The sequence below is a fragment of the Esox lucius genome, chromosome 8 (assembly GCF_011004845.1).
Source record: "Esox lucius isolate fEsoLuc1 chromosome 8, fEsoLuc1.pri, whole genome shotgun sequence".
In the NCBI taxonomy this organism is placed as follows: domain Eukaryota; kingdom Metazoa; phylum Chordata; class Actinopteri; order Esociformes; family Esocidae; genus Esox; species Esox lucius.
The window spans coordinates 24,688,439-24,712,261 of NC_047576.1; the positions used below are offsets into that span (position 1 = coordinate 24,688,439).

Sequence of the window (23,823 nt, forward strand, 5' to 3'; positions counted from 1 at the left end):
TCTGTTTACCCTTTAGCCCCCACTGTGTGGAGTTCCCTCCGCTCACCTTTATCCAAGTCATATTTGTTCTTTATTTAAATGGTCCCCTGTAGGACCTTGGGTCCCGGAGGTACTCCTAATAAGTCTATTTAAGTAGCTGCTCTGCACTTCCAATGCCATGCAGCACAAAGTCGGTGCACTTTAACAGGCTTCAGCAACACCACCCCCTCTCCGCCCGCCACACAAGGCACCCTGATTGATCTTCAAAGAAAGCTCTGACACCTTTGAATTAACATCGAACCTTTGTATTTAATAGTGAACTATACAGCAACAAAACGCTATGTTTTCTTGGGAGCAGGCTTGTTTGGTCGTCCTCCGCGATTCTCCAGGGTTCACCTGGGCAGCCTGCGAGGATTGAATCCTGTAGCTGAACCTAAGTATGTTCCCGACTTACTGTATGTTATCTGTGCCACCTGTATACCCCCAGTGCCCGGAGCCCCTCCCAGGAAGGTGGAGACAGATGCCTTGAACTCCACGGCCCTGAGGGTGACGTGGAAGCCCCCCCTTCAGGTGAAGCAGCACGGCCAGATCCGGGGATACCAGGTGGTGTACTCCCGGCTTGAGAACGGAGAGCCACGCGGACAGCCTAACATCATGGATGTCTCCCTGCCTGAGGCACAGGTACCGTCTGTCTGCTGAGACTTACTGTTGGCAACAAAATGTTAAAATACAAACCAAACCCCAAAGGCTTCATCCTATGTCCAGATTTCACATACGCATTTGTTGCAAAACAAAACATTGTCATTCTTTATGTTGACTGTGCATGATTGAGCTCGCCTGCCCCTTTGGCACACCAGGACGACTCAAGCAAACAGTCATAGAACTCCGGTCTGGTGGCATTGAACTCACAGCGTTCTGACTCACGATAGTTTGTGGTTCACTGGGTAATGATTTTCACTGTCAGAGGTACAGACTATTCATCACTATGAATAGGTTCCCTTCAAGATGGCAAACTATTTGCCATTGGGCTCTGGTCCAAAACAGTGTATACTTTATGGAGAACACATTGCTGTTTGGGAGGTATTTTAAATGTGATTGAAAACTGGCTGTTTTCTGGTGAACCGGTATGTTCTTTTAAAAACAACAATGAAAAAATGCCTCCATTTCCACTCGACTGGAATAGGGCGGTGCTGAAAATACCTAAATAACTTGTGTGCTGTCTACGCTGCTGATGAAAGTGCACTGGGTGATTTTATATTTAGATATGGATGTGAGTTGGCCTGCCTTTTATGTAGATTAGAATAGAAACTCACTGCCTTGTTATTCCAGGGAAAATAATTGTGTTTTCTATTGTTGCCGGGGTCTTCAACCTCTTGTATTAATGTCAAATGAGGAATATGAAAAAGCATAGACGTAATCCTGATTACGAAGGCTTACGTACACGTTCAGACACACACACACTCCCACATACCATATAAACACACACGCACACGCTATTTCTCTTTTTCGGTCTCACTCATCTTTTCACTCTGTTTCTCTCCGACTGTCTCCCTCTCTTTCTGTCAGCGTATTAATACCGGCTATAGGAGGATCCCTAGTCGTATTATAATGTCCCAAGAAAAGGAAAATGCGTTTTTCCACGTGAAGCGCCGCTAGGACGGGTGTTATCCTGGCATTAGCTTGCGAGAGCGTGCCTTCCTCCCCTCTGAAGCACCCTGTGTGAAGTCGTCCTCCAGCGTCTCGGGTTATCAGCGCTAGAACACCGTGCTCCCCTGATAGCTGCAGGCAAGCCAGGCTGACACGTTCAGTCTGGAGGTGTGATTAGATGTACAGGGAGACAATTCACCAGACAACACGTCTGATTCCGCTGCTGTTTTACAGCGCTCCTCCATTCAGACTCAGGTATTATCCACATGACTGACGTTTGTACTGACATGCCGCGAATGGCTTCTGTCTCTGCGCCCTAACCTCACGCTGTAAAGCTCTCACGCGTCCCAAATCAGACCCTATTCCCTACATGGTGCACTCCGGTTTAGAAGAGTCCTGTGACTACAGCACGTCGGAGGTGGTCCTCCCAAGCATCATCCGCGGAGTGTTGACCTCTGGTTTCTTTTTACTATGCAGTGAGATCACACTTGGTCCAGATTGTTTTTGATCATTGACCGATAAATTTTAGTTGAAGGTCTGATTACTTCCAGGTCCAGTACATTGTGTAGATAGAGTGTAGTTTATGGTTTTAGTCACTGATACAAGAAGTAAATTTATGTTTTTCCCTTGAGCAAGGTGCTTTACCATAATTTATTGGCCTTGATGGCTGTCTGCTGTATTTGGTCTCTCAACACAAACATATAATTATGTCAGAGTTCTCTGAATGTATGAACACTCAATGGTACAGACCGCACTTCATCCAGCAACACCTACACAACTCATCTGCCTTTATCACTTGCAATCCTTACACACACACTCACACACACACACAGAGACAAAAACACACTATGTACACACACACTAAACTATAGCACTTATTGAGCCAGCTGAAAGCCATGTAGACTTATCCTACAGAGGGCAGATTGTTCCAGTCATTTCACATAGTTTTTTTTTCTCTCTCAGAGATATAGGCTCCAGCTCTTTTCTCAAGTAGGGCATTCCTGTCTTATCTGAGTGAAGAGCAGGACTGGATGAAGGCCTCTACTTCTGTACACCCCAGCACATTTATGACACAAATGCGGGCTATGACGCGTGTGTGTGGAAACACACACACAATAGATATCACACCTGCGTGCGCACAACCCTGTCCACATAGACACACATTTACACACACAAATACACACATACCAGATTTGGCACATCACACAAACGGTGTCAGTTTGATTTGTAACATTTCTTATTTGTCTCTTTCCAACCCAGTGAGCTGTTGTTATATTAGATTCAATAAATTGTCAGGAGCTGCTTGTTCAGTCCTTTGCATGGGACTGCAAGACAGGCCACAGGCGGTTGCTTTCTGCATACGTTCTGATTCGGTAGGATGGAGGAGGAGGAGGAGAGAGGGGGATGAAGGGTTACAGAGAGAATGAGGATCTGTCAGTATTGGGCTTTGTGTCATTGGATCTATGTCTTTTATGACATACGTTCACACACACAGTGTTGTTGGATCTCTGTCAGGTACAGCACACACACACAGTGTTGTTGGATCTCTGTTATGTACAACACACACACACACACACAGTGTTGTTGGATCTCTGTCAGGTACAGCACACACACACAGTGTTGTTGGATCTCTGTTATGTACAACACACACACACACACAGTGTTGTTGGATCTCTGTCAGGTACAGCACACACACACAGTGTTGTTGGATCTTTGTTATGTACAACACACACACACACAGTGTTGTTGTATCTCTGTCAGGTACAGCACACACAGTGTTGTTGGATCTCTGTTGTGTACAACACACACACACAGTGTCGTTGGATCTCTGTAGAGTACAGCACACACACACACAGTGTCGTTGGATCTCTGTCAGATACAGCACACACACACACAGTGTTGTTGGATCTCTGTTGTATACAACACACACACACAGTGTCGTTGGATCTCTGTCAGATACAGAACACACACACAGTGTCGTTGGATCTCTGTCAGGTACAACACACACACACAGTGTCGTTGGATCTCTGTAGATTACAACACACACACACAGTGTCGTTGGATCTCTGTAAATTACAACACACACACACAGTGTCATTGGATCTCTGTTGTGTACAACACACACACACACAGTGTCATTGGATCTCTGTCAGGTACAACACACACACACCGTGTCGTTAGATCTCTGTCATGTACAACACACACACTGTGTCACTGGATCTCTCTCCTGTACAACACACACACAGTGTCACTGGATCTCTTTCCTGTACAACACACACTCAGTGTCACTGCATCTCTGGTTCTGTTGTACATTCTACTGTATGATAGATTGATTCTGTACCTGGCGCGGTGCTCAATCACTTTAAGTGGGCCAGGAGGTTTTGCCAGGCTCATATCTTATTGCCAGTGCAGAACGCCATGCTGTGCCCATGTTTATGGCGCCCGCGTCCTTGTCAGTCCCATGAAAAACAGGCTCTCCTACTCCTGTCTCTGATGAAATCAAGGAATTAAATGTAGACGAGTCCATTCCCCATCGTAGCTTATACAGTGTTACGGATTGAAGAGAGAGAAGACATCTTTTCAGTCATAGAAACACTACTGCATAACCCAGGCTAGAAGCTTTCATCAATATAGGTCTAGTAACATGTTATCATAACCCAAACTAAAAGCTTTCATCAATGTAGGCCTAGTAGCATGTTATCATAACCCAGGCTAGAAGCTTTCATCAGTATAGGCCTAGTAGCATGTTATCATAACCCAGGCTAGAATCATTCATCAATATAGGCCTAGTAGCATGTAATCATTACCCGGGCTAGAAGCTTTCATCAATATCAGCCAAGTAACGTTATCATAACCCAGGCTAGAAGCTTTCATCAATATAGGCCTAGTAGCATGTTATCATTACCTAGGCTAGAAGCTTTCATCAATAAAGGCTTAGTAGCATGTTATCACAACCCAGGCTAGAAGCTTTAATCAATATAGGCTTAGTAGCATGTTATCATTACCCAGGCTAGAAGCTTTCATCAATATAGGCCTAGTAGCATGTAATCATAACCCAGGCTAGAAGCTTTTATCAGTATAGGCCTACATTAGTAACGTGCAATCATAACCTAACCTGGAAGCTTTTATCAGTATAGGCATAGTAACATGTTATCATATCCTAGGATACAAACTGTCATCAGTATAGGCATATTTACATGTTATCATAACCTAGACTACAAGCTGTCATCAGTATAGCTCTAGTAGTCATTTTTCATTTGGAAGAAGCTTTTAAAATCCCTTAGCCATTTTACTGTGGTGGTGGATTGTCTCTTTAGAACAGCAATCAAGCTTGGATTACTGCAGTCTTTGTCACGCTTATGACGAAATCCTTAATGACAGAGTAAATTTCACCATATCAAATTATTGGCCGTGGAGGTTGGTGACACTGAGGAACATAAAGGCTTAATTGCTTGCCAACTCTTTTCCCTGTGTTTTACGATGCCTTTACCTTTCTGTATTTATGCCTGTCTCTCTCTCTCTGTCTCTCCCACACTCACTCTTGAGTCTCTGACCTCTGTCTCCCTCTTCGCTTGTGAAAAAACAGTGTTGTTTTTCTCGCAAGCTGGTTGTTTTGTGGGTTGAATTCATGCTTGTTTTTTGGCATCTGGAGGATCCTTCCAGGCCTCAGTGGTGACGGCTGTGAAGCGTGAGGACCGTCTGATCAGATAAGACAGTCCTGATCTGTCAAGCGCTCTCCTGGAGCCCAGGAAAAGAGAGACGTGGGGACAGGGAGATGGAGAGGATGAGATAGAGATTGAAGGAGAGAGGGAAGATAGAGGAAGTGAAGGAGAGAAGGAGAGAGGGGAATTAGGGCAGATGAGAAAGATAGCAGAGAAAAGGACAGAGCGAGAGGCTGTCGTTACGTGTGGGTGGTAAGGAGCCATTATCTATAAACAAAGGCAACCTTGGTGCTTGAAGCCCACACTCTGGCAGATATATTTACAGCTCAGAGAGACGAGGAGAGAAGCCCTGGACTTTTTTTTTTCTGGTTGCTTTCACGGAGCACATTGTAATGTCACAAATGGCAGTACACACATTCTCCTTGTCAAACATCTACCACTTGAAGGTCCCAGTTGTTTACGTTGTTCCTTTTTAACGTCTTCACTGCGAGAGCTGATATTTTCTAAACGCTCCACTTAAAAGCTTTAGTGCTTGTTAACAGTAGCGTAGTGACTTCTAACAAACAGATAGCATTCTCTCCTTCCATGTACCATGCATCCCAAAGGTATTTCCATAGCCATATGCAGGGCTAACTGTCAGGCCTGCTTCCATATGCTTCAGGCAGCCAGCTATGTGTGAAATGAACTGAAGCAAGACATATAGACTGCCTGGTGCCACGCGCCACCTCTGAGATGGATTAATGCTGCCCGTAAGAGCGGCCGACCGCCACAAAACGAAATGTTCCGAATAGGATTGAAGTGGCTATGCTGCTAAAGGACACGCGATGGGACACACTCCATTAAGATCAAGATGGAGAGAGAGATGTAAAGAGAAAAGAGAGGAGAGAAAGATGGAAAGAGAATGGAGATGAAGAGAGAGATTGAAAGAGAAGGGAGATGAAGAGAGAGATGTAAAGAGAAGGGAGATGAAGAGAGAGATGGAAAGAGAAGGGAGATGAAGAGAGATGGAAAGAGAAGGGAGATGAAGAGAGAGATGGAAAGAGAAGGGAGATGAAGAGAGAGATGGAAATAGAAGGGAGATGAAGAGAGAGATGGAAAGAGAAGGGAGATGAAGAGAGAGATGGAAAGAGAAGGGAGATGAAGAGAGAGATGGAAAGAGAAGGGAGATGAAGAGAGAGATGGAAAGAGAAGGGAGATGAAGAGAGAGATGGAAAGAGAAGGGAGATGAAGAGAGAGATGGAAAGAGAGAGAGGACAGGGAGAGTTGTAGCTAGTTTCAGGCCTTCTGTCACAGTCAAGTGCCAGACAGGCAGTTATTTGATCGCATTGGATGAGACACATTACACACAGGAAAATTATACTATCAACGGATAGAAATGGCAATTTTCTAATGAGACGGGTTCGTGTCAGTGTGGGCGTTGTATTCACAGTGTTGTAAGTGTCGGCTACTTAAAAGGATGTTTTCAGAGGTCTCTGCTTTCTCTGTGGGAAAACGAGCAGTCTACTGCCATTTCTATTATAAAACAGAATCGTTTTCTTCCAGTTGCTGGTAAGTGGATTAAAAACTCTTCTGTGTGAGATTTAGTCAAATGCAGCCTTTGACGAAACACCCAGGCCTATGTATGACACAAGGGAATATGATATGGGTAACATTACTATGTTACCACAAATCCTGAGTGTCATTACTACTTCAACATAAAGCGGAAATAACTTTGCTATGTTAACCTAAAGCAGGAGTAAAATATTAACCATTTTGCAGACTATTGGCTTCTTTCCTGGTGGGAAGCAAACCCATGAGCTTGGATTTCTAAGTTTTTTCGAAACAGGAAATGAGAAGGTCTAGCTTACCTTGCAGCAGGACCAGCCTAGGTTATAACTGTAGTGTAACAGTTATAACTGCTGTCCAGCAACACTGACTTTTCGGTTGTCAGGGAATGACTGCCAGAAGAGCACAAGCCACCCCTCAGTTTCCCCTAGCCACTGTGCATCCATTTTTGATGCTTCCTCTTTGAGATTTGAGGCAGGGTAACCGTAGAAACACTTTGTGATAACTGCTAATTTAAAAAGGGCTTTACAAAACAAATGTAAACTGATTTAATTGACTGTGTCCACTCTGTGCCGCTTTGTCTTTTAGCTCTTTCTGGACCCGGCTGCTAGTCCGGAGCTCCCTGTGCTTCTCTTACTGTACCGATAAGGAGCCTCTAGTTCATCAAGTTAACATTGGATTAAACAATGTTATTTAGGGCTTTTTTACGTGACGATACATTTTCAAGGACATGTGGAAGATTTGAGACACTATGTTGTTTTGTTGAGTGAACTAATATCGATAGCTGGCGATGCCACCTTCCAAGGTAGCGTGCGACACATTTTGGACAGAGCCCCCGAGGATTGCAAGTGTCAACACAATTGTTTTCGGAGGTTTATCAAGTTTCCATGCGGTGCCCAAAATCCTGCATGGTTTGTCTGTTCAGGCCAGTGTAAATTCAAACGATTTGAAAACAATTACGCAAACTAAGATAACTCTGTCCAGGATTTTATTCTCTCGTAATATACACAAGCACTTTGTTTGGCCTGTTTAGTTTGGCCCTAAGGGGCCGCCACCACACAGCCTTGACCTCCCACACAGAGGACTGCTGTGAACGGCAGCCACACCAAGACCACAGGGTCGTCTAGAGTTCAGCCCCGCCTTACCTTTGCACGTCCTTTAAAAATATTGTCAAGCTATCAAGTGCTTTTCCATTCAATTCCATTCAACTTAAGGAGGGAAATACTTTTTCATGGTACACTGTCTAAGGAGAATGTGTCCGTCGTTTACCTGAACTTTTCCCTTTTCTCATTTTCGGGTTATTGACTCTGTTGTCAAGTGTTTTTATGGGTTCTGGAGATGAACATCTGTGTAGTGTGATGGAATTGCCTCCGGCTGAGACATTTTGGTTTCGGCGGTACTCTTAACTCTGAGGTCTTCACACATTACATACTGTGTAATGCCCCGGAATGTCAGTAGCTCTTTCTGTGAATGTTGCCAAAGGTGTTTTTTAAATGGCCCGTTTCCTTTCTAAAATAAGCTCCCATTCTGTGTTTTTTTCATGCGCCTGAGACTGATATTAAGGAAATCATGTATGTTGAACGAGTTGCAAATGGAAGATATCAAGATCATTGCTAGCTATGAACGCACGGAACGAGACAGAATTCATCCTAGTGAAGCAACACGGCTGTCTGTCAGGTCAACTGAGTGGGTTTATTTTCCGTCACTGTTCTACGATGCTGCATTATTCCTTGATTTAGTGCATGACTGGCACTTCCAGTAGGGGACTAGACTACATAGCCGATTTTCAACCGCCCGTTCTTAGCTCTCCTAGCGGCTATTCTTTATGATAAGGCTATTTTAAAGAATCTAGAAAAAGAAGTGTTCCAGTCTGCCCCTTTGTCTTTTATTTTCCGTTAGTCAGCAAGGCCTTGGAGTGGAATACAAATGCCCCGTCTCTCCGAATCAATTCCGCTGTGGCATCTGCTACTGTACGTGGTGGTGGTGGGGGGGGGGGGCAGTTAGAGAGACGGAGAAAGAATGAGACCAAATTGAACCTCCATCAGCCATTAGTTCTTTTCTCTGAGGAGAAGCAGCCTCTTCCAGAGGTCTGGTCTGGGATGGAGAAATGGAGAGATGGAGAAATAGAGGGATGGAGTAATGAAGAGGGCAAGCCTGGGGGGTGGCTAGAAGGAAGGCTGGTAGGGGGTGTGTAGGGTTTATAGGAAGTGTGAATGGAGGGAATAGATTGCGCAGGTACCCCCACGATGAAGGGGAAATGTAATCCCCGGACGAGCTGCTGAATAAGCAAAGGGGCTCTAACCTGTGAAGGAGAAATGTCAGCTCAACTCACTGACAGACACTTTGCAGCAGCACAGGAAAATCACCAGCCACGGTGTCAAGCTCTCTACCTCCCTCTCTCTCTCCACCTCTGCCTCACTCCATCTTTACCTCCCCCTTTCTCTCTCAGTGAAACTCTCGCACGCGTGCGCACATGCAAAATGGCTGTGTGGAGCCGGGGAGCTGAGAGGTGGAAGAGGTGTCATGTTGTGCTGTGGGGTATTAACGATGAAAGAGATTCAAGTGACAAAAGGAGTAAAAAGGAGGAAGAAGGGCAGGTCTTGCAGACACAGACAAAGTCTCTTCCCAGCCCTTTCTCTATCTCCCCGCTCCTCTAGTTCTCATACCATCTTTGCTATTACATTAGACATCTCATGTGCAATATCACAGGGGTTGTCTACGTAGAAGCCATTTTCTCTCCTTCTCTCTCTACATGATAAGAGCTTGTTATCATCAGCCCATTGAAGACTGAGATAGACTAATCATGTGTGCATTTATTTCTCACAGCCTATTTAAGAATTAACAGCTCAGCTGTAAAGATTTCTTGTTATTGCTCATCTTCCTATTTGTTTTTGCTTATGTATACGGTTTAATTTCACTCTGATGTCAGTATTGGCTATCTAGAATATTTAGGAAAATGCTTTCACACAATTATACCAATGGAATAACAAGGCAGTAAATGTGTCTTAACGCCAAGTCACCTTCTAAGAATTGTGCATTTGGTTGAATAGAGGGGCCCATGTTTTTAGGCACAGTCAATGTTTGCATGAAGCCATTTCAGGTAAGTCATCCGTGATCAGCTTGCTTCCTGGGCCACACCAAAAGGGCGATAAGGATTTTGTCTTTCGCTGATCGATGAAACCGCACAATATGTCTACCTGCACGGGAATCCCACCAACTCAGCGCCAATCCATGCGGAGGGAGCCACTGCCATACCTTCAACCCAAACACCTGTATCCATTGCTGCATGTTAACACTTCACATCCCCTGCCTCTAGCACCTGTTTCCTCTCTACGAGTCACTAATCACTGGAACAGACAGACTGAGCATGTATCTGTCCCAGTTGGCCTGGTGTCAGTATTAGTCTGGCCCATGACCCATTTCCTACCTACAGAGAAAAAAAAAAGTTATCTTTTTTTTTTGTTCTGTCCTTGCTGTTCTCTGTTTGACTCCCTCTCTCCCCCCCTCCCTCCCTCCCATTTGATCCCTATCATCAGTGGAACGTTGAGGATTCGGCGGATTATGTGAGTAGTAGAAGTGTGTAGGGTGTGCTGGGGTGCTGTGTATTCAGTGGGCCGTGGCCTCTGTTCTCTCTATCCTCTACCGAACCCTCGCACTATTCTCCTCTCTCTGGGGACTAACGCTATCTCCTTCCCTTAACCTGAAGCAGTCAGTCTGCTCACATTACAGTGGAGAGGTAGACAGAAAAGATAGAATGGACCAATAGGTCTCTCTTGCCAGACTCTGTGTCACAAAGACCAGTCAACCACACTAGGTACCAATTTGTTTGGGAAACAGTATAAAATGTAACTTCTCTACCTGGCCCTGACCTTTATATGACTCAGTAAAGGAGCTCTTCCTCCATAAAATATAAAGTGTCATTTTTGTGAAACATAACATGCATATGATTCTAATTGAGCACACTTACTATGCTAATAACCAAGTCTCTGGAGTCCTCAATAGAATGAATCCTTCATCTCCATAGCTGTATGTTTTACCGTAAGGCTAGACCATTCTAGGGCTAGGCCATTCCAGGGCTAGGCCATTGTGGTGCCGGGCCATTCTAGGGTAAAATAAATGTCAGGGTTATTCAATTTTAAGAAAAATTTTAAGAATTTTGAAATTGTAATTCTCCACAAAACAGAAACAAAAATAGCTGTGTATTTTATTTTCCAACTTCACCTTTCCTCCCAGTCTGCTCGGGCTCCTTACTAACAGTGTGCAGTGAGGCGGCGGGGGGTCCCGGGAGTGTCGGCGGTGACGGGAGGGGGATGTGTTCAGGGGGTGTAGGGAGTGGGGTGACGCGGGGGTGTGAGGGGCTCCTGGGGCAGGACACCAACCGTGTTCACTGTGGTGATTCTGAGGCTGGTCAGAGAGCGCTGCTGAAGACACGACACACCCCAGCCTGGGAGGACCCCTTCCGGCTGCAATCCCTCCATGGCTCAGCAGTTGGGTCATGTTGCGTGAGAACTAGCATCACTTCTCTCTGAGGCGTTCCAGCTGTAAATCATCTTTTGTTTTGGTTCCAGAGGGGAAGAAGGGTGTTGTTGTGCTTCATGTGCTGGTAATTTTCCGCGGCCAGCCCTGCCTAGTAAAGTATCTCCCATCATTTCCCATAGTCACACAAATACCTGCATCCCTCTGTCTCCCTGCCAGGTAAGGTAGCACACACACACATACACACACAAAGTCCTGGGTGTTGTGTTGAAATAATAGTCCTGACCTGGCCCTTGCTGTGCGCTGTCAAACAGAAAACAGAAACATTACCGTAGCTAACTGAGGCTCCCGAGTCCTGAGCTTTCGGCTGCCACGCTTGAATCACCCCAACCACATTTTGCTTTCACTAAGAAGAGGATTTCCAGTTGAGGGCTGCTGAACGTCATGTTATGCTGTGTGGCTGAATCCACTGTGACTCTGGCTAATTGACTGTGCTGTGAATTTCTGAATTTGTGTTTATATTCTGTAATGGAGGTTGCACACGGCCCAGTGATGCGTATTGTTATGATTCGTTTGTTTAAGTGTTGTTGTTGTCCAATTGTGTGTCTGTTTGTTTGTGTGTGTCTTGCAGTAGGCAAGTCTGGTCCTAGAATGCTTCAGGCGTTTCATGTTTTTGATTTAACAGACCTGAAATAGCAGGTGTGTTGAATTTAGGCAATCACTGACCCGATCAATTAATTAACTCAGTTGGTCAGGTGTGGTCCCTTGCTAAATCGAAATGCCACCGTGCCTTAGGCCCTCCAGAAACAGGTATACTACTCTGGGTGTACAGTAAATCCCACTACTTGTTCTGAAACCATCCCGACTGAGGCACAAGTCCCCGAGTGGCTTTTCTGAAGCTTTTGACATTGTCGCTTAGACAAAATAAAATGTTATTAGATCGACAGGCCCATCTGTTCCTAATACTACACAGTGACAGTTCCAGACAGACAGTTTAGAGCCTGAGGACTAACCACAGAGTTTTGGGAGCAGAAACAAGGTTTGGTTGTCTTCTGTTGTTCTCTTTTCTGTGACTCCTTATGGAACTGGAACCACGGTTCCAAACTCAGGTTTAGAGAACCCATCCCACGCAAATGGGAGATACACGTCAGTCGTGGGTCACTAATGGAACACTGAGGTATCTCAAAAAGCCACGGTAGGTGGGTCTATAATGTACAGTCCAGATTAGAATGTATTTTACTGGGTTCAACGATGCGTCATGATAAGCTATTCACTGACAGTACATGGAAATGAATGTAACAGCAAAGCCACTGTTTAGTTGTCACCCTTAATTAACATTTAGGAGTCTGATAGTTGTATTTGCTTATTAGGACTGATGGTTGTGCAGCAGTGACTTCAGGAACCCCTGGTGATTAAGGCAGAGTTTTAAAATGAGGTGAAGGAAGAGGTAAAAGATGTCTGTGCAGGAAGCGGAGAGGACCAGGGTGTTTGATGTGGATCCTATTGAAACAAAGGGATGACAACTTGATGGGCTTCGGTGTACTAGGCTGGGACTGACTTCCTTTGTATGTGAAACCCAATGTGTGTCTTGGTCACAAAGTGCCCTGGTCACAAGTTGTGTGTCTGCAGTATGGGGGACGTTTGGGATGCACTCCCGTCCTGAGTGTTGAATCTATCCCCGTCCTTGGGACTCCGACCCGAAATTCAATTCCAAGTACAGGAGTATTCCTCACTCCCTTATTCATCCGTCATGTACACCCTTCTGCATTTGAAGAGAGAGAATTATATATTATTTTCCAGATGAGCAAGAAACCACTCCAGCACTGACACTAAAAAGGAATCCTTGGCGATTAAAATAATGAGGCTTTTAAAGGAAAATTAATAGCTTCAGATGACTCATATTCCTTCTCATCGCTAACTACCCTCCAGGCCCCAACACCCCCCCCCCCCCCCCCCATAAATGATGAGTTGGGGTTTTGGGGGGTTTTACTTCCTAAACCCTAAGTGAGCGATCTCTGCGCAAAATAGCCTTGTATATAGAACGGCAGCCTGCTCTATAGCATGTCTGTGATTACATGGCTGCTTCTTAATTAGCAGAAAGGGAAGCTCTTTCTCTTTTTTTTATGAATATCATGCAATAAAGATGTGAGAGGCTAACTATGAAATCATAATTAAAAATCAGTTTGGGCTCCGGGAAGCGGAGCTGGCTTGCATGGCCGTACTAATTTGTGTGGTTTCTAGCTGCAGGTTTGTGGTCTGTCATCTCTTCTCCCGGGCTGAGCTCCAGGCCCCAGCAGCATACAGGCCACAGGCCTGTTCTCAGTTGGAACCCTCACCCCCAATCTATTATTTTAGGCAGTGTCCCAAATGAAATCCAGTTGCTTTTACAGTAAACTAGGCACTGCCAAGGGAGTATGAGGCCATTTAGGACCGGCTCTCGGCCTTTACTGATCCTCTCCTACCCACCATTCTCTCTCTCACCTCATCAGCCCTGGAGGAAATGGATCCCCCGCTTAGGCGGAGAAAGAAAAAGAAAGAGCCTCTCCAAGTTTTTTTTTTATGGGCTCAGAGAAGCTCTGGCTCTTTTAGGTGTCCACGTTTTAATGAGTTCTCTTTGAAAGAGAAAAAGAACATGTGCAAGTACACGCACGTAGATGTAGAGGAGATGTGTGTTATGGGGAGTGGTGTGTGTATGTGTGTTCCTGATTTGTGTGTGTGTGTGTGTGATTGTGGTTGTACAGTACTATGCTCACAAAGTTACCTGACATTTTGGTTCTACAAGATTTTTCAAGAGACCCCCACAAATGATATTTTTAGGATGATAGGTTAGTTTTGGCTCCCAAATGTCCTTTATAACCCCTGTCATATTGTTGCCCTCCAGTGACTCCCAGTGGAATGTCAGGTGCCTGCAAGCTCTGTCTGGAAAACGGCCTCTCTTCTGGAGTCTTGGTCCCTGGTTAAGTTTGCAGGAAGTATTGACTTTCTTCAAACCTGCTGTGGAGATGCGATGGGGCATGTAGCAAATTGGTCATAGTAGCAAACTGGATATCACCAAATTTAAAGGAGAAAAATTTGGTTTTCAAAAAATATAATACATTATAGTACATTAGGTTTTTAATCAGAAAATTAATATTTGTTTATTTTCTTACTAAAATAATTATAAATAATAATTGCTGTTATTTCTGAGGGACAGAGCAACATAGCAAGAAAATTGGATATTCAGCTCTTGTACAACAACTAGGGGGAGCGCTGTGAATACAACCGATCTGATCTCGTTGAGGACAGATCATCGAGGAGAGATTTATTTCCAAGGGGTGTCTAAGATCCAAGCTGTCCTCTGACAGTGTACCCTTCCACTGATCCAGTGGACCCGGTCCATTAACACGATATGAACACAGGCCAATGGCAGTAGAACAAGTCTTCTGCTCTCCCTTTCAAGGCGTTTGATGCCTTGGCTTTTCCTTTCCCCTCTGTAAGCGTTTCTCAGAACTGGAACGCCTTGGGAGTGTTCAAAAAGCTATTCTGACTTATGGAGTATGACTGTTTGTGTGTGCTTGTGGCTGCCCCACATCTGAGCTGGTCTCAACACAGGACGGTTGGTGAAGGCTGGCCCGTGGTGTTAGCATAGCGTTAGCCTGACCTTGGCTGTTTGTACTTCTCTCTCCCGCAGGAGGCTGTTGTAACAGGCCTACTACCCGAGACCAGCTACTCTGTCACGGTGGCTGCCTACACCACCAAGGGGGACGGGGCTCGCAGTAAGGCTAAGGTGGTCACCACCACAGGGGCAGGTGGGTACAGTTTTAGGAGTAGGTCAGTCATCATGTGTAGGTGACTCATCAAGATGTGCTTACTTGTTCAGGTACTAACCTATGGTGTATGTTCTAAAGAAGTATACTCTATAGACCAGCGCCCTAGCACTATAGAGCTGCTTCTACTAATGAAGGCTTTGATGATGTGTTGTTCGGTTGTGCTTAGGCAAGGCCAGGAAGAAGAGACTGACACAACGAGTGGGGTTCTGTCTGGATTCATGCTATAATAAAATGGGGTTCTATCTGGATTTATACTCTAAGAAACTGGGAGTTCTATCTTGATTTCTATCTAGATTCATACTCTAAGAATCTATGAGAAAATTGGGTTTTGTCTGTATTTACTACAGACAACAAAAAAAGGGTTCTGTCTGCACATACATGGATAACAGTGTCAGCTATGTTAGTTTGGGATATATATGATGGGTTGTCAGTGCCAACCTGGTTAAATAAAGGCAGCTTTTGCCTCGTAGAAGCAGAAATATCGTCACAGCAACAAGGCTTTGTGTATTATGGCTTATAGGGGTTGCAGTTTATTTTAGAGAGCATGGGAAGTTGAGTTCATAGACAGTTCAGAGTTGAGGGGTGTCAGTTTGGTTGACAGGTACATGCAGTTAGTCCCACAGAAAGATTCTGAGGAGACATCACCATGTTACCATTGATGTACACTGAATGTGCAGCGTTTCCTGGACAAGTTTCTGTGGTAACATCACAGCTGCCATCACTAAACACAGCGCAGGCTCCAATTGCCTTAGCCTTAATCTACCCTCTCCGAACACTCACTCTGTCTTCAACCGAAACATCAACAAACTATATAGCGCTTTTGTTTTGAATAAGGTTTGTACAGTTCTGGTGGAAAGTCATGCACTACGTAGGAAATAGGTCGCAGAGACTAGCAGATCCTTTCACCACGCCCTCATTGTCTTAACTGCCAGAGTAATATCTGTAATGACTTATTATATCTCCATATAACTTTAGGAATTGACAGTCGCGCCTAACAACAGCCGGAGTAATCATTGTGTGTTATGTCATTACCGAACGTGTTCCGAGTCCTTATTAAACGTGTTCCGTGTCATTGGTTTGTGTGCTCGGTGTCGTTACGCTAACGAGGCTAATCGCTCTCCCCGGCCACCAGTCCCGGGCAAGCCCACCATGATGATCAGCACCACCAGCGGTAACACCGCCCTCATCCAGTGGCAGCCTCCAAAGGAGATGGTGGGCGAGCACGTGGGCTACCGGCTGCAGTACAAGCGCGCCGAGGAGGAGTCGTTCACCGTGAAGGACTTCAAGAAGACCGACGACCACTTCACCGTCACGGGCCTGCACAAGGGCGCCACGTACATCTTCAAGCTCTGCGCCAAGAACCGGGCGGGCAACGGCGAGGAGTACATGAAGGAGATCACCACGCCGGACGATGTGCCTGGCAGCTATCCCCAGAACCTGAGTGTGGTGGGCCTGACCACCACCACCACCAAGCTGGCCTGGGAGCCTCCGGCACTGGCTGAGAGGAATGGCAAGATTGTCCAGTACGTGGTCGTGTACCGAGATATCAACAGCCAGCAGAACCATACAAACAGGTATCACTGACTGCACAATAGATACACGCTTTCAACCTCATTGGAGGCCTTGAATTTGGGGTTCATTATTGCCCCTTTTACATTTCCTTGTCCTTCAAAAGGCTGTGTGTGGTACGGAGGTTGTTTATTTAAATATAACATGTTATGCTGACGTATGTGTGTGTCTGCCTCTGCAGCACGACAGAAACCCAGATGACCGTCACCGGGCTGCAGCCTGACACCACCTATGACATCCGGGTCAGAGCTTTCACCAGCAAAGGAGGAGGACCCATCAGCCCCAGCATACAGAGCAGAACCATGTCTACCTCCATGCCGGGTGAGGACCCAGTCGGCATACAGGGCAAATGTACTCACACACGCACACACACACACACGCGCGTGCACACACATGATCACGCCAAACACTCATGCATGCGACCCCAACATTTGCATGCGTGAACCACACCCTCACTTCCACACACACGCACACACACCGACACAAAGGTTTCACCCAGATTTAGGCGGGCAGATGGTATAGGACAGAGGCAGAGGCGTGTCTGTGTGAGAACTGATGGACATTAGCGTGGGGGAGTCAACCTGGCGTGACCGCTACATCAGATGAGCAACGCAGTGAAACGCTCTCTTCATGTTCTTATCAGAGAACATATGGTTCTTGTGGAAATGAACGCTAATCTGCCCGCTCCCAGCGATACTATGAAGTCATCTGTAATGCACAGACGTCCAGCAGCTATATAGTAGCTGCCAGTCTTCCAAATCAGTTAGCGTCACAGTGATTAGAGCCTTACATTCGCACTACTTCAGCTATAAGTGTATGTAAATATGCAGTTTTCCCAAAGTTAGGACCCCACAGTAAATATTGTACAGTTTAATGTAGAGGAAAGGTCAACTGATGGTTTATAATGTTCTTTCTAATGTTAAAAATGAAATGCACAACGTGTTACCACTGAAACATGCAGGCCACGGCACCTTAACTGGACTAGTATTACAGAGTTACCTGCTCAGCGAGCAGTTTCATAACCTGGTTGTGCTTTTTAGAATTTGCCCTCTGTGCCCCCCCCCCCAACTCACCCCCTCCCCAACATGCTCCTTCTCACCCCAACTCCATCAGAGTTCACCAAAAACTTTGGTGTGAAAGCCGTGATGAAGACGTCAGTCCTGCTGACTTGGGAAGTGCCAGAAACCTACAAGTCTCAAGTGCCTTTCAAGGTAAGACAACTCCATCCTGACGCTCTGATTGTCCTGGGAATAGCGTTGTGTGGGAGTGAATCCACCTTTGTCAGATGACAACGGGAAAAACAGTCCGACGACACAATGGAGGTGCTGGGATTGGAATAGATATGGAAATGTCATGGGAATGAGGAAGGATATGACCGCACTTGAAATGATTGGTTCTGCTTTATATTCCGTCATGCGTGGCTCTTAACTGTCCTGGCTCATATAGAAGGCATGGGATATAATCATGGTGGCATAATAGAACTGTGCTCACTCCCTTCAACAAAGCCCCATGATTGTCAGTGAATATGATAGACTTCATTGCAGGACCTCTGCGATAACCAAGAAGTTGTTTCTGAGCTGTTCAATCAGGAAGGTATGTGTGCTTGTCTTTGTGTGTGTCTGTGCATGTGAGTCGGTTCCCTCAATCTTTTTTTAAGGAACCGTTCATTTGGGAACAGGTGATGAAATTGGGACAGATAATATGTAGCTTATTTTAATGTGTATTGTATAATCTAAAATAATTGTAGTGTACCTTTTCGCCTTTACATTGGAGATTTTTTTGATTTTTTTTTTCTCTCTAAAGGGCACTACCGTCTTTGCAGCTTATCTTTGGAATATCTATAAACCAGCAAAAAAAATAACTAGATGCTGCTACCTATCCTGCCCATGGTATACAGTGGATATACAAAGTCTACACACCCCTGTTAAAATGTCAGGTTCTTGTAATGCAAAAGAATGAGACAAAGATAAATCATGAACTTTTTCCACCTTTAATGTGACCTATAATATGAACAATTCAATTGAAAAACAAACTGAAATCTTTCAGGGGGAAAAAATAAAAAACCAACAATAACCTGGTTGCATAAGTGTGCACACCCTTAAACTAATACTTTGTTGAAGCACCTTTTGATTTTATTACAGCACTCAGTCTTTTGGGTTGGAGTCTATTAGCATGGCACATCTTGACGTGGCAATATTTGCCCAATCTTCTTTGCAAAAGCGCTCCAAATCTGTCAGATTGCGTGGACATATCCTGTGCACAGGCCTCTTCAGATCACCCCACAGATGTTCAATTGGATTCATGTCTGGGCTCTGGCTGGGCCATTCCAAAACTTTAATCTTCTGGTGAAGCCATGCTTTTGTGGATTTGGATGTGTGCTTTGGGTTGTTATCGTGCTGGAAGGTGAACTTCCTCTTCATCTTCAGCTTTTTAATTGAAAACTGAAGGTTTTGTGCCATAATTGCCTGGTATTTGGAACTGTTCATAATTCTTTGGATGATGTGCAGTGTTGTTTTTGCGCCAAACATACCTTTTGGAATTATGGCCGAAAAGTTCAACCTTGGTTTCATCAGACCATAACACATTTCCCCACGTGCTTTTGGGGACTTGATGTTTGTTTTTGCAAACTTCAGCCAGGCTTGGATGTTTTTCTTTTTAAGTAAAGGCTTCTGTCTTGCCACCCTACCCCATAGCCCATTCGTATTAAGAATGCGGGAGATTGTGGTCACATGTAGCACACAGCCAGTACCTGCCAGAAATTCCTGCAGTTTCTTTAATATTGCTGTAGGCCTCTTGGAAGCCTCCCTGACCAGTTTTCTTCTCATCTTTTCATCAATTTTGGAGGGACATCCAGTTCTTGGTGATGCCTCTGTTGTGCCATATTTTCTCCACTTGATGATGACTTTCTTCACTGTGTTCCATGGTATATCTTATGCTTTGGAAATTCTTTGGTACCCTTCTCCTGACTAATATCTTTCAACAATGAGATCCCTCTGATGCTTTGGAAACTCTCTGGGGACCATGGCTCTGAGATGCAACTAAGAAAATGTCAGGAAAATCCTACTAGAACTTTATTTGTGATTAATCAGTCACATTAAATTACTTTAAATGATGGCTGGTGTCTATTTAAGTTTGAATGTGATTGGTTAATTCTGAACACAGCCAAGAGGGTGTGCACACTTATGCAACCAGGTTATTGTAAGGTTTTTATTTTTAATTTTTTCACTTTTTTTCAATTGAATTGTTCATATTATAGGTCACATAAAAAGTGGAACAATTTCTGACATGATTTATCTTTGTCTCATTCTTTTAAATCACAAAAACCTGGCATTTTAACAGGGGTGTGTAGACTTTTTACTGTATATCCACTGTAATATCCAATATCCACTGTAATATCCACTATAACCAAGTGCACATCCTCTGTGTCCCTCTAGATCCTCTATAACCAGCAGAGTGTGGAGGTCCAGGGGAACCTGAAGAGGAAGCTGATCACCAGGCTACAGCCTGACACGGACTACAGCTTTGTGCTGATGTCCAGAGGGAACAGTGCCGGAGGGCTGCAGCAGCAGGTCTCCATCAGAACGGCCCCGGACCTCCTCAAGACCAAACCTGTTCAGTACCATCAAGACCCAGAGGAGGGGGGCAAACTCACAATCACACTGCCCAAAGTCCCTACTACCGCCCCGGTCAGGTCCGTTGAGTCTCTCAGCAGCATCATCACTGCCGACCGCTGCATTCTTTCCTGTTTAGTGGTTCTCAGTGTGTATGTGTGTGTGTGTTTTGTGGTATGTTGTCTGGTTTTTCTTCTAGGTAGGGACTGGGGCTGAATGTTCCTTAGTTTCTATCTGAACCCAGATTTTATTCTCTGTTCCACTTATTTAGTAGCGCTGATACCGGTATTAACCACGTCATACTGTGCTTACTATCATACATTCATTCAGCGCGAGTCGTCCACCAGCTCTCCACGTGTCCTTACCAGAGATAGGCACGGAGATGCCGGGAGACAGGCAAAGCTTTGCAGAGCACCGCTTCTGTCTGTTGTCTGGCTGCTACGTCATCTGTTCATCTCTCTGGCCGAGCGCCACGTTTCCCAGAGCCATACTGTTAAAAGTAACACCCAGCATTTTGTACGGAGCCCAGAGAGGATTCGGACAGAGAGAGGATGACACACGGCATTGGCTGAAGAGGCTGATCTGGCTGGACTTCAGGTCCAGAAGGCCTTCCTCACCAGCACACAGAAAACAACATGGCTTTTCATGCTAACGCCAAATCAATAGTCTCAGACAGGCAGCAGGACTGGGATGAAGGAGGGGGATACTTGAGGGATGAGGATCTGCACGTATACTCATACACACAAACACTCACAGACGCACGCACACACACAAACACAGACACATGCACACACACAAACACACACAGACGCGCGCACACACACAAACACACTCAGACGCACGCACACACACAGACGCATGCACACACACAAACACACACAGACGCATGCGCACACATAAACACACACAGACACACACACAAACACACTCAGACGCACGCACACACACAGACGCATGCACACACACAAACACACACAGACGCATGCGCACACATAAACACACACAGACACACACACAAACACACTCAGACGCACACACACACAAGCTGTGTCCGCCGGGGCCATCTGGACCGAGAACAACTCCAGTGCTTTTATATTTATTGATTTATTTTTATTTTGACATTTCTTGTCAGTGGTAGACCCATAGAGAGAGCACACCATTAGGTGTCAGTCTGGCCTCGTCCTAGACCAGCTCGCTGTCCAACAATCATTAGTCTGTTATTGAAAAATCTGTGCTAATAAAAGAGTCACACATCTTTCCTGTAGCTCGCAGCCACACTTTCTTCATGAGTTGGCTTCAGATGGTAACTGATAAGAGATCAGGGGCCCGATGCCAAACCTGTAGTTTCACACAAGGTGCTTATTTAGCCCAACTACTGAGGTGGACAGACTTGCAAATTGCTTGGATTTTACTGTGGTTTTATTGTTTGTTTCTAAAAAAGAAACAGAGAATATCTCAGCCCTAATAAGCTGTGCCAGCAGGAGTGGTAAAAAAGAAAGAAAACTAATTTAGCAGCACAATCCATATCTTAATGCCCTGGCCAGACCTTATAACACCCACACACACACACATTTGACGCCAGAGCCAGAGTCCTCATCAAACGCAGGCTCTGGCTCCATCCCTCATGGTTATAGGTGTTAACTGGGTTGAATAAATTATAAATCTGTACACATCAGAGTTCACATACTACGTCTCTGTGTGTGTTTGTGTGCATGCGTGTCTGCGTGTTCTCGTGTGTGTGCTTATTACATTGTAATTACTTGGCTGACAATGAAAACAGCATCGAACTATCACTGCACTTGAACCATGGAAGAACGATTGAGGCCTCATTTGCCAGCTTGTAGGGCTGAGACACACCAACACACACTAACACCCTGTGCTTTCTCGTCCTCCCACACTCCCTCCAGGTGGTACTACATAGTGGTGGTTCCTGTCACTCCAACTACATTACACAGATGGGAAAACCCTGAAGACATGGACGTAGATGAGGTGAGCGTGTGTGTTTGTGTGTGTGTATTCATGCTATGCATGCGTGCAGTTTTTGCTTATTACCGTAACGCACACTTGGTCAGAATCAAGGACAATGGGTTCTCCTTTGAGGACCGTAATTAAAAAGCACAGGGTTCCATAGTTGTGGTTCCTTTAAATACATTATCATCTTTAACATGCATCAAATCTTTCCTCAACCTCCAAAAATGTATACGATTATATTGACGGATCATGCAATGAATAATTTTTTTCTTTGAGGAGTACTGTGCAAGATGGTGATTTTGGTTTAAATAATTGCACTTTTTATTGTTTATGTGAAACTGTCCTTGAGTGTTTGAGGGATTTTTGAAAAGCTACTGTCAGCTTTGTGTTGTTATAAGGTGAGCATTCTGGGCTTCAGTACTTTGTTTTTGCATTACTTTGCTTTCTCCAAAATCTACTGTCGTTTGCAGAAAAAAAGCCCAGTGGTGCAGCCTCTCTGTTAAATAAATATGCCTGTTTCCTAAGCATCTTTGAGACAGCAAGATCTGCTTTCTCATTTTCTTTTCCTTCCATCTAAATCATTGCTCTGCTGCAGTTTTCTAGAGAAACTATTTTCTCTAGTATAAAGGGAATTGGTTGAAGTTTGTGAGTGGTGAAGAGAGGCAAGGTTATAGGGGTCTTTTACATATTAAAACATTTGGTTGAATTCTAAGAATCCAAACATCTGTAGAATCTCTCTGGGTACTGTGAGTGTTGATAGTACTACACTGACCCCGGTTGAGTTGAGACAGAAACAGACTCTCAGAGACTGATTGAAATAAACTAGGTTGACGGAGTAAGATGCGCACTAAAGAGGCTGCTGGAGAACAGATGAGTCAATCTCCGAAGACACATCTACCTCCCGTTCCTCTCTCTTTATGTCCGAGAGGTACCCCAAACACTGGAAAACACGTTAGTTTTACTATCAAGGTGAGGAACGGCAATTTAATGCCATTAAAAATAACTTTCACCTAACCCCAAATCTTAACTGCAATAACCTAACCTTTATCCCTAACTCCTAAATATAACCCTCAATGCCTAAGTTTAACCATATCCCTAATTCTAAGGCAAACTGTAAACTTAACCCCAAGTCAGATAAAGCTTCTTGTTACACACACGGGAACATACACCTAAGCCTATTTTAATACAGTTTGACCTATCACCCCAGTTGGAGGTCATAAAAAGGTCAGAATTTTCATAGTCATCAGAGATGTCAGACTAGTTCTTTACAGTCCATCTGACCGATTCACTATGGATCAGTTCTTTGCAGTCCGTCTGACCGGCTCACTATGGACCAGTTTTTTACAGTCTGTCTGACCGATTCACTATGGATCAGTTCTTTACAGTCCATCTGACCAATTCACTATGGATCAGTTCTTTACAGTCCATCTGACCAATTCACTATGGACCAGTTCTTTACAGTCCATCTGACCGATTTACTATGGACCAGTTCTTTACAGTCCATCTGACCGGCTCACTATGGGCCAGTTCTTTAACGTCTGTGGTTCACTACTC

The 23,823-nt window shown here is 44.8% G+C and overlaps 1 protein-coding gene across 24 annotated transcripts in view; it reads left to right on the forward strand.

The window, feature by feature from the left end:
* Nucleotides 1-23,823, forward strand: part of ptprfa (protein tyrosine phosphatase receptor type Fa) — a 244,802-nt gene that overhangs the window by 177,980 nt on the left and 42,999 nt on the right. For 17 of the 24 annotated variants that reach the window (XM_020049027.2, XM_020049034.2, XM_020049036.2 and 14 more), the window contains 8 exons: nt 467-660; nt 10,370-10,396; nt 14,980-15,097; nt 16,251-16,692; nt 16,869-17,008; nt 17,801-17,898; nt 20,122-20,378; nt 22,206-22,287. In XM_020049027.2, coding sequence (XP_019904586.2) covers nt 467-660; nt 10,370-10,396; nt 14,980-15,097; nt 16,251-16,692; nt 16,869-17,008; nt 17,801-17,898; nt 20,122-20,378; nt 22,206-22,287 — 1,358 coding nt within the window. The remainder of the gene's footprint in view (nt 1-466; nt 661-10,369; nt 10,397-14,979; nt 15,098-16,250; nt 16,693-16,868; nt 17,009-17,800; nt 17,899-20,121; nt 20,379-22,205; nt 22,288-23,823) is intronic. The other 7 variants (XM_020049031.2, XM_020049037.2, XM_020049040.2 and 4 more) reach the window with 1 other exon arrangement.